The sequence below is a fragment of the Anolis sagrei genome, chromosome 3 (assembly GCF_037176765.1).
Source record: "Anolis sagrei isolate rAnoSag1 chromosome 3, rAnoSag1.mat, whole genome shotgun sequence".
Taxonomy (NCBI): Eukaryota; Metazoa; Chordata; class Lepidosauria; order Squamata; family Dactyloidae; genus Anolis; species Anolis sagrei.
The window spans coordinates 102,816,843-102,829,562 of record NC_090023.1 but is presented as its reverse complement, the minus strand read 5'-3'; the positions used below and the strand labels follow the sequence as shown (position 1 = coordinate 102,829,562).

The following is a 12,720-nucleotide window of genomic DNA, read 5'->3' as shown; positions in this document are numbered from 1 at the left end:
GAAGGAAAGCAGGAGCAATAGAGAAAGAAATACCATAAATTGTATGTAACAAAAGGTGTGTGGAAAGGACACATGAGCATACAGTTTTAAAAAGTTTAGGCCCTGAATCAAAATGCCACATAAGTTAATGTATGTATAAGTTTACAGTGCAAATTTCTGGTGCAGTCCCAAGTCATTTTCTAATGAACAGCTTTTTTAAGACAGAGACTAATAGAGAAAAGCACCACTTTTTTTGGAACTTTCTCTGTTTGCTGGATTTAGTCTTTCCCCTTGAAAGATCCATTAAAAGGCCTTGTGTTGTTTAGTTTAATGTAATACCGTTGAACTTATATAGTTGGCATATATGTGTGATGTGTGAGCAATCAATTAAAATAATATCAGACTAAATCCATTTGCTAGTCCAGAGCAGACTCACTGATCAGAAGGAATTTAGTACATCAACACTTATAAAAGTCAATTAATTGATGAAACTACTAAGATTGAGACTAGCATTTGGGATTCACATCTTAATACTGAATATGTTAATATTATCTATAGTTAATTCATAAAGTGTCATGCTGTAATGAAATATAAGAGGTACTGTGGTCAGTGACTCTGCTGTTCAGATGAGATTTTTTTTTTGTTATTTTAGTATGAAAATGAAGAAGAAAACAGGGACAGCAAGAAGATTCACATTGAACAACAATGTTCCTCCCATTTACATGCTCCAAGCCAAGTTATCTCTACATCAAATCACTGCAACATGATAAAAAACAGGTATCATTTTCTCCTGCGCTGAAGTTCAGTGTTAAATATGCAGTAGTAAAGCCAATTCAGCCATTAAAATTCATTGTAAAAGTAATATATGGTATCCAAAGGAGTAGAATTATATTATGGGTATCATTTATACATCAGAATGTGTGAATTGCTAACTACAATTATTTGGGTCTATTCAAAATATTTGTCTTCTGTTACATTCATGAGTAATCTGAAAAAGTCTTGGCTTATATTTGCTGCCAAAAAGGCATTCAAATTAGTAACATTGCTTAGTGCTTTGGGTTGGGAAAGAAATCGGTTCTGATCCCAGCCTACCTGTCCGAACGTATCTCTCCTTATGAATCAGCCAGGAATTTAAGATCTTCCGGGGAGGCCCTGCTCTCGATCCCGCCTTTGTCACAGGGGACGAGAGACAGGGCCTTCTCAGTGGTGGCTCCTTGGCTATGGAACTCCCTCTCTAGGGATATTAGATCAGCCCTCTCTCTACTGACATTCTGAAAAAAAGCAAAAACCTGGCTCTTTGAACAAGCCTTTGGAAATGCAGTGTAATGGATGATTATGGATGATTGTAAGCCGCATCGAGTCCTTCGGGAGATGTTAGCGGGGTACAAATAATGATAATAATAATAATAATAATAATAATAATAATAATAATATGGAATCCAGGAAAGAATGAACATGGAACAGCTTAGACAGTGTTTTTGGAAAATGAGCTAATAGGAGGTCACTGGTGATTATATGGTTTTAAGGATTTTTACATAGTTTTATAATGTGTGTTAAATGCTTTTAATTGTGTTTTATGACCATTGTAGCATCAAACTGTGCCAGCTGTAAGCCGCTTTGAGTCACCTCCGGGCTGAGAAAGGTGGCATAGAAATGTTGTAAATAAATAAATAATAAATAAAATACAGGGATTTAACGTAGATAACTTTTTTTAAAAAATGGAGGGATGAAGGAGGCCAGTTGAGAAGCTGTGGTCTGATGGAAGGGCACAGTTTCCCCTTGTCTGTTAGCCAAGCTGACAGGCAAGGGGAAGCCGCTGTTCTCAATCAGGCTCCCGCTGGCAAGTTCACCAGCCTGACAGAGGGGAATAGGCGGGTTTGCATATGCAATTCTAATGCACCATCAGATCTAATACACACCTCAATTTTGGTTAAGTGATTTACTCGAAAATGTCTGCAATAGACTCAAGTAAATACACTAGTATTTGTGAAGCTTTACCTGTAGTACTGAAATAACACCAGAATTAAGATTTGCTTTGAAATCGTAGGAGTCATTGAAACTTCACAAGAAGTACTGTATTTCATCGCATAATAGTCACATTTCCCCCTCTTTTTTACTGAAGGGGAGGTGTTTTGTTGAAACCCCGTGTCCCCAAGGAGAACCCCCAAATCCACAGGCACAAAAAGTAGCCATGTCCAAGACGACCTTTCATTCAGAAACCTAATTTGAGCTAAACCTCCACAAACGAATTTTTGCCAGGACACAAGCACTTAGGAATAGTGCACTCAGGAATAGGAATACTCCATCACCCCTTTAGACAGTAGACATAATCATAAAATTGAAAATGTATGATCTTTGTTTCATATTGTTTTTAAATTCTCTTCCCCCCCTCCTTTTTCCCTTTCTCTTTTTTTTTTCCTTTTTTTTTCTCTTTCTCTGTTTCCTTCCTTTTTCTTTCCTTCTTTATTTCTCTACTTTTAATTAACATGTATTATGCAAATATTCAATAAATATTATTTTTTTAAAAAGACTGTAGGCATAATCCACACACCTAACAATGGAGTCAAACCAAAGGTCACAGAGGTTGCCCAATGCTTGACTTCTTTCCTACTCATGGGAACCCATTTAGATTGGCTAACCCCCATCACTACCCATTGTTTCACCAGCACAGGCCATTGTCCTCAGGAAACTACCATTATTAGCACCCATTGCCTCAAACCCAACCATATTATTTCCTTCAAACACCCGCCTAGTCAAGGCCATGGTATTCCCTGTAGTAACCTACGGATGTGAGAGCTGGACCTTAGGGAAGGCTGAGCAAAGGAAGATCGATGCTTTTGAGCTGTGGTGTTGGAGGAAAGTGCTGAGAGTGCCTTGGACTGCGAGAAGATCCAACCAGTCCATCCTCCAGGAAATAAAGCCCGACTGCTCACTGGAGGGAAAGATACTAGAGACAAAGTTGAAGTACTTTGGCCACATCATGAGGAAACAGGAAAGCCTAGAGAAGACAATTATGCTGGGGAAAGTGGAAGGCAAAAGGAAGAGGGGCTGACCAAGGGCAAGATGGATGGATGGCATCCTTGAAGTGACTGGACTGACCTTGAGGGAGCTGGGGGTGGTAACGGCCGACAGGGAGCTCTGGCGTGGGCTGGTCCATGAGGTCACGAGGAGTCGGAGACGACTGAACGAATGAACAACAATACCCCATGAGAGGTGGAACGTGCAACAGCCTCAAAACTTCGCAGTCTCTCAGGCAGATGATGTTTTACCCATCCATATGGCTCACCTTCAAAGGGAGCACCAGTAGGTGAAATGCTACCTGTGTAGCAGCACGAAGAAATCTGTCCCCAACCCGCCTGCCCTCTTCCTTGGCACTGTGAGGCTTGACTTTGCTCCCAGCCAAGTCAAGCCCCATAGTGCCAAAAGAGAAAGTGAGCAGGTGGGTGGGGGAGTGAATTCATTTCCCTACCCACCTGCCCTCTTTTCCTTTTGGTGTTGCCATGAGTGTGTGTACACGCATATGCACACACACACAAGTACACAGCAAGCACAGAAGAATTGGTTTGTTGATTTCAAAAAATGTAAGCACATTGAAAACTTTTATTCTTAAAAAAGTCAATGCAGAAAAACAACAGTTTGTGTAAAACAAACCCGAACTTATCAATGCAGTTGGCAAGTATTTACTTCTTTGTTTACAATGCAGAAGGTAGGCCTTAGTGCTGAATGGCAAAGGTCTTTAAGGATAACCTTGAGCTCAGAGGTGCTGTGGGATATTTCCTATGGCTACCACCCTTTTAGCCACCTCTATAAGCCAAATGACTAGTTCTGTGTGATACATGTTGAGCATCCTTAATTCAAAATGCTGAAATCTCCAAAATTCTCGAACTGGGTAGTTGAGAGAGTGACTTTTTGCTTTTTGCTAATTCAGTGTGCACAAACCTCATTAAAATATTGTGTAAAAAATTACCTCCAGGCTTTATGAGGTGTATGTATATAGGTGTATATGAAAAAAAAGAATTTTGTGTAATCTCCAATATATCTCACTATGTACATATTTATTTCGTGCATTGCTGAGTTACTTTTAGGGGGTTCTTGCTCATTCTTGGTCCTCTGGTCTTCCAGAGGCCTTGAGCTGCCTATTAATATTGACAGTGTTATCAACATATGCTAGATATAGCCTATCTGCCTATTATCCCCTGCTTAATATGTGTATGTTAAGAAAAGATCACAAAATTTTCACTGACATAGGACAACATAATTGTGTTTGCTGTCACTGGCGTCACCATGGCTAGTGGGGAAGAGTTAGCTCAGCTGTGAAGCTGCATAACAGCAATCCTAATGGCACTAGCTATCTCATCAGCTGATATTCTAGCAAGAACGATTTGCATTTCCTAGTGTGATATATTGTCTGAGTGCTGAGAAAATGAATTCCCTTGTTACAGAAGTACTTCTTCTAGAGATCTAGAGAATCTGTTTAGTGGACATTAAGCTTGTGTGGTTGATGCAGTTTGAGGTTTACGGCTTCAAATATTCAGGCTTTAAAAATGGAAAGTATCCTAAAGGAAAAAAAAATCTGTGCCTGGAATGAAACATAAGAGCTAGTAGAATGTCTTATCCACCATCTTAGCCTGCTATAATGTCTTTTATCTGCACCATTATGTTTTATGAGTATTTTTCACTTCTTTATAAGTATCATAGAACACAATATGTGCTTAATATAGTCGAGAAAAAAATATGGGGTGAAATATACTGCATTTTATAAGGCTATATTTTAATTGAACAGATTTTCTCAGTGTGTTCATTAGTTTATCTTATTAGTCTTTAAAATCCAAAAGTGCTACAACTCATAATTTAGAAGCTTTTATGGGTTATAGTCTAGCACTTAAATTGTTCCAATCAGAATATTCAGGTCACAGTGAGTAGAGAGAAAATTGTACTTTCTTTCAGAACCATTGTCTATTGTTTTACATGTTTACATTTTTGTAAATTATATGTTTTCTGCTGTGAGGAGCAACCAGATTTCTCTATAGCTGCCTGAACCACAGGAAGGCAATCTTCCTATACATAGGAGAGAAAATTGCATCATTGGATCAGACGGGGCTAGTCTCATGCTAAGAATAAAATCTTTGTTTTATCTCAACATCACACCAAGCAAAACAATATTTTCTTTTCTTTTTCCCTTTTAGACTAAAATTTTGGTTAGGGCATTTAGGCCTAAATTAGTAAAATTGTCACTGTGAAAAAAGAGACAGGAACTAGCCACATCTTCCATTTTGAAGTTTGTCCAGGCCTGCTCTATAAGCAATAGAACACTTAAGTTCATTTAATTCACAATGGCTACTTAAACTCAGAAACCATAGTGTCCAGTTGTCCATCTCCGTATTTGTGCTCCTTCTGCCCATATATTTCTCTTTCTTGGGGCCTACAGCAAAATTAGCATAACAGCACTATTTCATCTTGGTCATGCGATTCAGGGAAACCCCAGCCAACCACCTGTAAGGACATTTATCTATTTTAGTACGCACATGGTTTTTTTCACACTGTCTTATTAAATGCTACCTATAATTGTAAAATAGAGATCTGTAATCTAAATCTGCTCCTTAGAGTTTCATATAATTTTGCAGCTGGCTTTTGGAAATGATGAGCAACTTCCAATTTCTATTGCAAGTAGCTCAGGTAGATATTAATTACTGGTTGGTTTCTAATATATGTAATTTCTTTATGCTTGTGGTAAACAGCATTTCTTGCTGTTTCTTTGTCAGTGTTGATGTGGAGATTGTCTGGTTTGCCTACTCTGGAACATGCAAAGTTTGGTTCAGTTCCATCGTTGGTGGAGTTCAGAATGCTCTTTGATTATAAGTGAACTGTAAATCTCAGCAACTACAACTCCCAAATGACAAAATCATACTTTTTGAGTGATTGTCACTCCTTGTGTAGTGAGATGTTTTATTGCCAAATTTGGTGTGATTTCGGTCATTGGTTCTTTTGTTTTTAAGGTACTCATTAGGCACAGAGCATTTATATATATATAGATAGAGTTATAGCCTGTCCTAGAGGGAAAGGGGGAGAAATGGAACCCAGATTTGTCTTCATTATGTAGGGTTGTTTCCAAATTTTAAAAAAGCAGGGTTCCTTGGTCCAGTAAGCTGAAACTGAGTGTGCTTCTAATGTGTTATAATAATATATAAGACATTTATTTTCCCAGAGTTGGCATTTGTGACCTTCCATTATGGCAATTTCCATTTTCAGCTTGGGAACATCAATAAATAAAAATGAGAAAATGCTTCAGTCACCTGTCTCACCCCTCTCTGATGCATCAAAACACAAATTTTCCAGTGAGGATTTAGTGTCTTCTAGCAAGCGTAATGGTAGCAACCTCTTATCTTCCATATCATCAAGCAAAAGGCGGAAGAATGAGAGCCAAACTCACCTTCACCCAGGAGATTTCAATGTAAGCTTTGAATGCAGTATATTTAACAAAGTTTTTTCCCCACAGTCCTGGGTTACAAGTGGGGGGCTTGTGAGAGAGTCCTCTGGATTGCAGCTGCCAGGCTCCACGTGGAATATCTGTCTGGCTCCTTCACTTGAAGTTCTGATGGGGCTGCTATTCAATCTCCTGCTCTGCCATTACAGTAAAAAGTCACCACATTTATTATGGTGGGAGCTGTAAATTCAGAAGCCATCATTAAATTTCAGTGGTAGGAAGATTGATAGTGATTCAGTCCTCGGTTTTGCCCACCTCTAGAAAGTTGTGCATAGCATTTAAAAACTAGGAGGCAATCTTGGATAAAAGACCTTAACAAATGTGCTTCTACTACCCAAGCTAAATAATTTGTACATATTTTTCATCACCAACTTCTGGATTGTGAATTTCAAACTCTCAACAAAGGTTTTCTATGAAAGATTTTTTTTTTCATATAAAACTTTCATAGAATCATAGATAGTTGGAAGAGACCTCATGGGGCATCCAGTCCAACCCCCCCTGCCAAGAAACAGGAAAATCACATTCAAAGCACTCCCAAAGAATGAGCCTCTGCCACACTTTAAAAGGGTTATGCTAAAATCAAATTCTGTAGCTACTTTGTATAAGTATTGGAGACTATAACTTCTATGCTTTATCACCAACAACTTCATCACACACAAGATCCCCCCCCCCCCCCATTTGCAGACACTACTAAACAGAATGTTCATAGACAAAGCAACACAGATCCCATCATACTACACAAGGGGACTTCCGCCTCTCTCCCATGCTGATTCGTCTGTGAATTGCCTCTGAAGTGTAGGGAAACGTGGGGAACTGGAGCCAATTAGAAAGCATCTTCTGAGCTCCCAGTTCGTATGGAAATGGGAGAAAGCAGAAGGAAACACATGGGATGGGATCTGTCAAATTTCCCATATTTAATTGTAGTGGCTAGTAGGTTTTGGACTTCCATGATTGAGAGTAAGGAGATTGGGATGGGAAGGGAAAAAGCCCATGGAAATAAGTGGCGTCCGTCTTAAGAATAATGCCTCCTGTCTCTTTGAGAGTAAGGAGATTGGGAGTGAAAGGAAAAGAAAGGAGCCCATGGAAAGAAGTGGTATCCGTCTGAAGAACAATGTCTCTTATCTCCTTGAGAGGAAGGAGATTGGGAGGGAAAGGAAAGGAACCCATGGAAAGAAGTGGTATCAATCTTTAAAATGATGCCTCCTGTTTCTTTGAGAGTAAGGGGATTGGGAGGGAAAGGAATGGAAAGAAGTGGTTCTGTCTTAAGAACAATGCCTCCTGTCTCATCTAAGTGGATGGTTGAGCTGAGAGGAGACGATCCTGTGTGATGGAGGTAATTAAATTCACTGTCTTCTTTAATGATGGAATGCCACAGAAAGAAGATGATTTCCCTCGCTTTCCCCAGCTCTGACTGATGAAGTCCCAAGTTGGGTCTAAAAAGTATGAAATGAAAGAGGTCTTGTAACTAAATGCAAGATACAATGCTAACTTCAGAATTACAGTTATAAATTAGTCATATGTTGTGTTGTGTTCCATATTGGAAGAAAAGCAGGATATTAAGTAAATAAATGAGTTGCAATGCATAACAATGGTAAATCTGGAAGCAGCCCTTGATTTAATAATAAATGACAACAATTTTCTAGTTATCTTTACCTATTAAATATGCGAGTAATTTATGATAGCCTTCTTTGTTGTTTATTTAGAAAATAGTGTATGTCAATTCTGACAGTACACCACTCTGCAACAAGGCACAGTGCCAAAAAGAGCCATGGTCACCTGTATCCAGTATGCACCAAGACTGCAGAAGATCAAAGCTCATCTTAAATGATGGGTGAGTACAGGTTATTTCTACTATGGAAATTTATGTATTTGGATATACAAGTTAAATATCCTTTATTTAAGGTGCCTGGGACCAGAGGCTTTCCATGCTTGAGATATTTTGGGGATTTTGGAATTCTTTCATATGCATAATATGGTATCTTGAGTTGGGACTCAAGTCTAAACGTGAAATTCATTTTTACTTCATACACACCTTATATACGTATCCTGAAGTAATGGTATACACACAATCTTTAATGATTTTGTGCATGAAACAAAGTTTTGTACATTGAATCAGCGGAAAGCAAAGGTGTCATTATCTCAGCCACCCATGCGAAGAATTTAGGACCTTAAGGGATCCCCTAGGCAAGGGCACAGAATGAATCAGGATCAAAGTTACATGAAATAAGTTCTTTTAGATATATACACTATAGAGAAGCTTTTAAATATACAGTACAGTCAAGCTTATCCAACCTTCGCTCATCCAACATTCTCTATTATCCAACGCAGTCTGCCTCCCACCCAGATCCACAGCTGTTTCAATACATTGTGATGTTTTGGTGCTGAATTCATAAATACAGTAATTACTACATAAAATAACCTGTTTTTTTTGTTGATTTGTTGTAAAACATGATGTTTTGGGGCTTAATTTGTAAAATCATAACATAATTTGTCATTTAATAAGCTTTTCCTTAATCCCTCCTTATTATCCAACATTCTTGCTTATCCAATGTTCTGCTGGCCCATTTATTTTTGATAAGTGAGACTCTACTGCAGTGGTTCTCAACCTGTGGGTCCCCAGGTGTTTTGGCCTTCAACTCCCAGAAACCCTAACAGCTGATAAACTGGTTGGGATTTCTGGGAGTTGCAGGCCAAAACACCTGGGGGCCCACAGGTGGAGAACCACTGCTCTACTGTAATACTTTACTAAACTTCTCACTGAAGAGCTTTAGGATATATTCCTGTGTGTACATTTGATGCAGGCACATTTGTTTTTAGTGTTTTACTGACTTCTTAATGTGTTTAAGAAACTTGTGTATCACAATAAGCTATATATAATACATGTAAACTGACAAGAAAACATAAATATTTTGTGTCAGTTAAGAGGAAATTGTGTATTTGAATGAAGCAAACAAATTAACATTTTACATAGGAATTTAAGCCGCAGCTTGCTTTCATGTTGGTATTTTTGTTCCGTCTCCCAGGAGCCTGGTTTGCCTTACCTTATAGTTGCTTGAAGTTGCTCCCTCTTGCATTTTCTCCCAGGGCTGCTGCAGCTCTGCAAGAGCTCTGAAAATTAACAGTTTCAGAGGCTGGAAAGCCAGCCTGCAGGCCTCTTTGCAACTATTGGCCTAGAGAGCAGCTCTTTGGGTTTAGAGCCCGCCCCTTCTCCTGGGCTTGAGATCTCCATTTTGGAATCTCCCCTGCCTCTTTAGTTAGAGAAGGAACTTCAGATGTGCTGGTGGTTGGTCAGGTTAGCTCTGAAAAAATCATTATAAGTACTATTGAGAACCAGGGAGGAAGATTGAGATAGATATTGAGAAATAGATATAAAGATAAAGATAGTTATTGAGATATTGAGATATAGATTTAAGATATTAAGACTATTAAGATACTATAGATAGCTAAGCTTGATTGAGTGACTGAGTTATAGCTGATTGAGAAATTGAAGATTGAGGTATTATAGATAGAGAAGCCTACTGAGAAATTGAGTTATATAGATATAGAGAGAGTCTTCACTGCTTCGTCTCCAATACTAACCTTAAGCTATAGATAGGGGAAAAACCTGCTTTTTTCTACCCATGACAGCTTAGGGTTAGGGTGAAAAAATTCCAGAATCTTATCTGCCATTCTGGGGTTAAAAGTTAATTCAGTGCCTGGAGGAGAAGAGAAAGAAAGAATATCTCTGTGGTTTCATCTATTGACTGTTTGTTTATACCTTTGATCATAGAATCAAAGAGTTGGAAGAGACCTCATGGGCCATCCAGTCCAACCCCCTGCCAAGAAGCAGGAATATTGCATTCAAATCACCCCTGACAGATGGCCACCCAGCCCCTGTTTAAAAGCTTCCAAAGAAGGAGCCATTGTTCCGCGTCCTAGTCTCCAAGGAAGCAGAAAACAAGCTTGCTCCCTCCTCCCTGTGGCTTCCTCTCACATATTTATACATGGCTATCATGTCTCCTCTCAGCCTTCTCTTCTTCAGGCTAAACATGCCCAGCTCCTTAAGCCACTCCTCATAGGGCTTGTTCTCCAGACCTTTGATCATTTTAGTCGCCCTCCTCTGGACACAATCCAGCTTGTCAATATCTCTCTTGAATTGTGGTGCCCAGAATTGGACACAATATTCCAGGTGTGGTCTAACCAGAGCTTAATAGAGGGGTAGCATTACTTCCCTAGATCTAGCCACTATGCTCCTATTGATGCAGGCCAAAATCCCATTGGCTTTTTTTGCCGCCACATCACATTGTTGGCTCATGTTTAACTTGTTGTCCACGAGGACTCCAAGTTCTTTTTCAAACATACTGCTCTCGAGCCAGGCATCCCCCATTCTATATCTTTGCATTTTGTTTTTCCTGCCGAAGTGGAGTATCTTGCATTTGTCACTGTTAAACTTCATTTTGTTAGTTTTGGCCCATCTCTCTAATCTGTCAAAATCGTTTTGAATCCTGCTCCTGTCCTCTGGAGTATTGGCTATCCCTCCCAATTTGGTGTCATCTGCAAACTTGATGATCCTGCCTTCTAGCCCTTCATCTAAATCATTAATAAAGATGTTGAACAGGACCGGGCCCAGGACGGAACCCTGAGGCACTCCGCTCGTCACTTCTTTCCACGATGAAGAGGAAGAATTGGTGAGCACCCTCTGGGTTCGTCCATTTAACCAATTACAGATCCACCTCACCGTAGTTTTGCCTAGCCCACATTGGACTAGTTTCCTTGCCAGAAGGTCATGGGGGACCTTGTCGAAGGCCTTACTGAAATCCAGGTATGCTACATCCACGGCATTCCCCGCATCTACCCAGCTTGTAACTCTATCGAAAAAAGAGATCAGATTAGTCTGGCATGACTTGTTTTTGATAAATCCATGTTGACTATTAGCGATGGCCACATTTGTTTCTAAGTGTTTGCAGACCACTTCCTTAACTATCTTTTCCAGAATCTTGCCTGGTATCGACGTGAGGCTAACCGGACTGTAGTTGTTTGGGTCATCCTTTTTTCCCTTCTTGAATCATAGAATCATAGAATCATAGAATCATAGAATCATAGAATCATAGAATCAAAGAGTTGGAAGAGACCTCATGGGCCATCCAGTCCAACCCCCTGCCAAGAAGCAGGAATATTGCATTCAAATCACCCCTGACAAATGGCCATCCAGCCTCTGTTTAAAAGCTTCCAAAGAAGGAGCCTCCACCACATTCCGGGGCAGAGAGTTCCACTGCTGAACGGCTCTCACAGTCAGGAAGTTCTTCCTCATGTTCAGATGGAATCTCCTCTCCTGTAGTTTGAAGCCATTGTTCCGCGTCCTAGTCTCCAAGGAAGCAGAAAACAAGCTTGCTCCCTCCTCCTGAAGATTGGGACCACATTGGCCCTCCTCCAATCTCCTGGAACGTCTCCCGTTCTCCAAGAACTCTCAAAGATGGTTGCCAATGGTTCCGAAATGACTTCCGCTAGTTCCTTCAATACTCTTGGGCAGGGGTCCACAAACTTTTTAAACAGAGGGCCAGGTCACAGTCCCTCAAACTGTTGGCGGGCCAGATTATAATTCGAAAAAAACATGAATGAATTCCTATGCACACTGCAAATATCTTATTTGTAGTGCAAAAAACATTTACAAACAATGCAATAATTAAAATTAAGAACAATTTTAACAAATATTAGTATTTTAATGGAAAGTGTGGGCCTGCTTTTGGCTAATGAGATAGGATTGTTGTTGTTATTGTGTGCCTTCAAGTAGTTTCATACTTAGGTCGACACAGAGCGAGGGCCGGGTAAATGACCTTGGAGGGCCGCATCCGACCCCCGGGCCTTAGTTTGAGGACCCCTGCTCTTGGGTGTAGTTGATCTGGCCCTGGGGACTTGAACTCGTTTAGAGCAGCCAGGTATTCCTGGACGACTTGTTTCCCAATTTGGGGTTGGATGTCCTCTAATCCCTCACCCACTCCATCTTGCTGAGGTTGAAGATGACTTTCTTTTTGTGAGAAGACTGAGGCAAAGAAGGTATTAAGTAGTTCTGCCTTTTCCCTATCCCCTGTCAGCATTGCCCCATCTGCTCCTCGAAGAGGCCCTATCGCCTCCTTGTTTTTCCTTTTTCTACTGACATAAGAAAAGAATCCCTTTTTATTGTTTTTAATGTCCCTGGCAAGCCTGAGCTCGTTTTGTGCTTTAGCTTTGCGGACCTTTTCCCTACAGATGTTGGCTATTTGTTTGAATTCTTCTTTGGT

At 40.0% G+C, this 12,720-nt stretch overlaps 1 protein-coding gene across 2 annotated transcripts in view; it reads left to right on the top strand.

The window, feature by feature from the left end:
- AFF3 (ALF transcription elongation factor 3) overlaps positions 1–12,720 on the top strand; it is a 321,108-nt gene that overhangs the window by 290,302 nt on the left and 18,086 nt on the right. For both annotated transcript variants that reach the window (XM_060769769.2, XM_060769770.2), the window contains 3 exons: positions 632–756; positions 6,229–6,430; positions 8,167–8,294. In XM_060769769.2, coding sequence (XP_060625752.2) covers positions 632–756; positions 6,229–6,430; positions 8,167–8,294 — 455 coding nt within the window. The remainder of the gene's footprint in view (positions 1–631; positions 757–6,228; positions 6,431–8,166; positions 8,295–12,720) is intronic.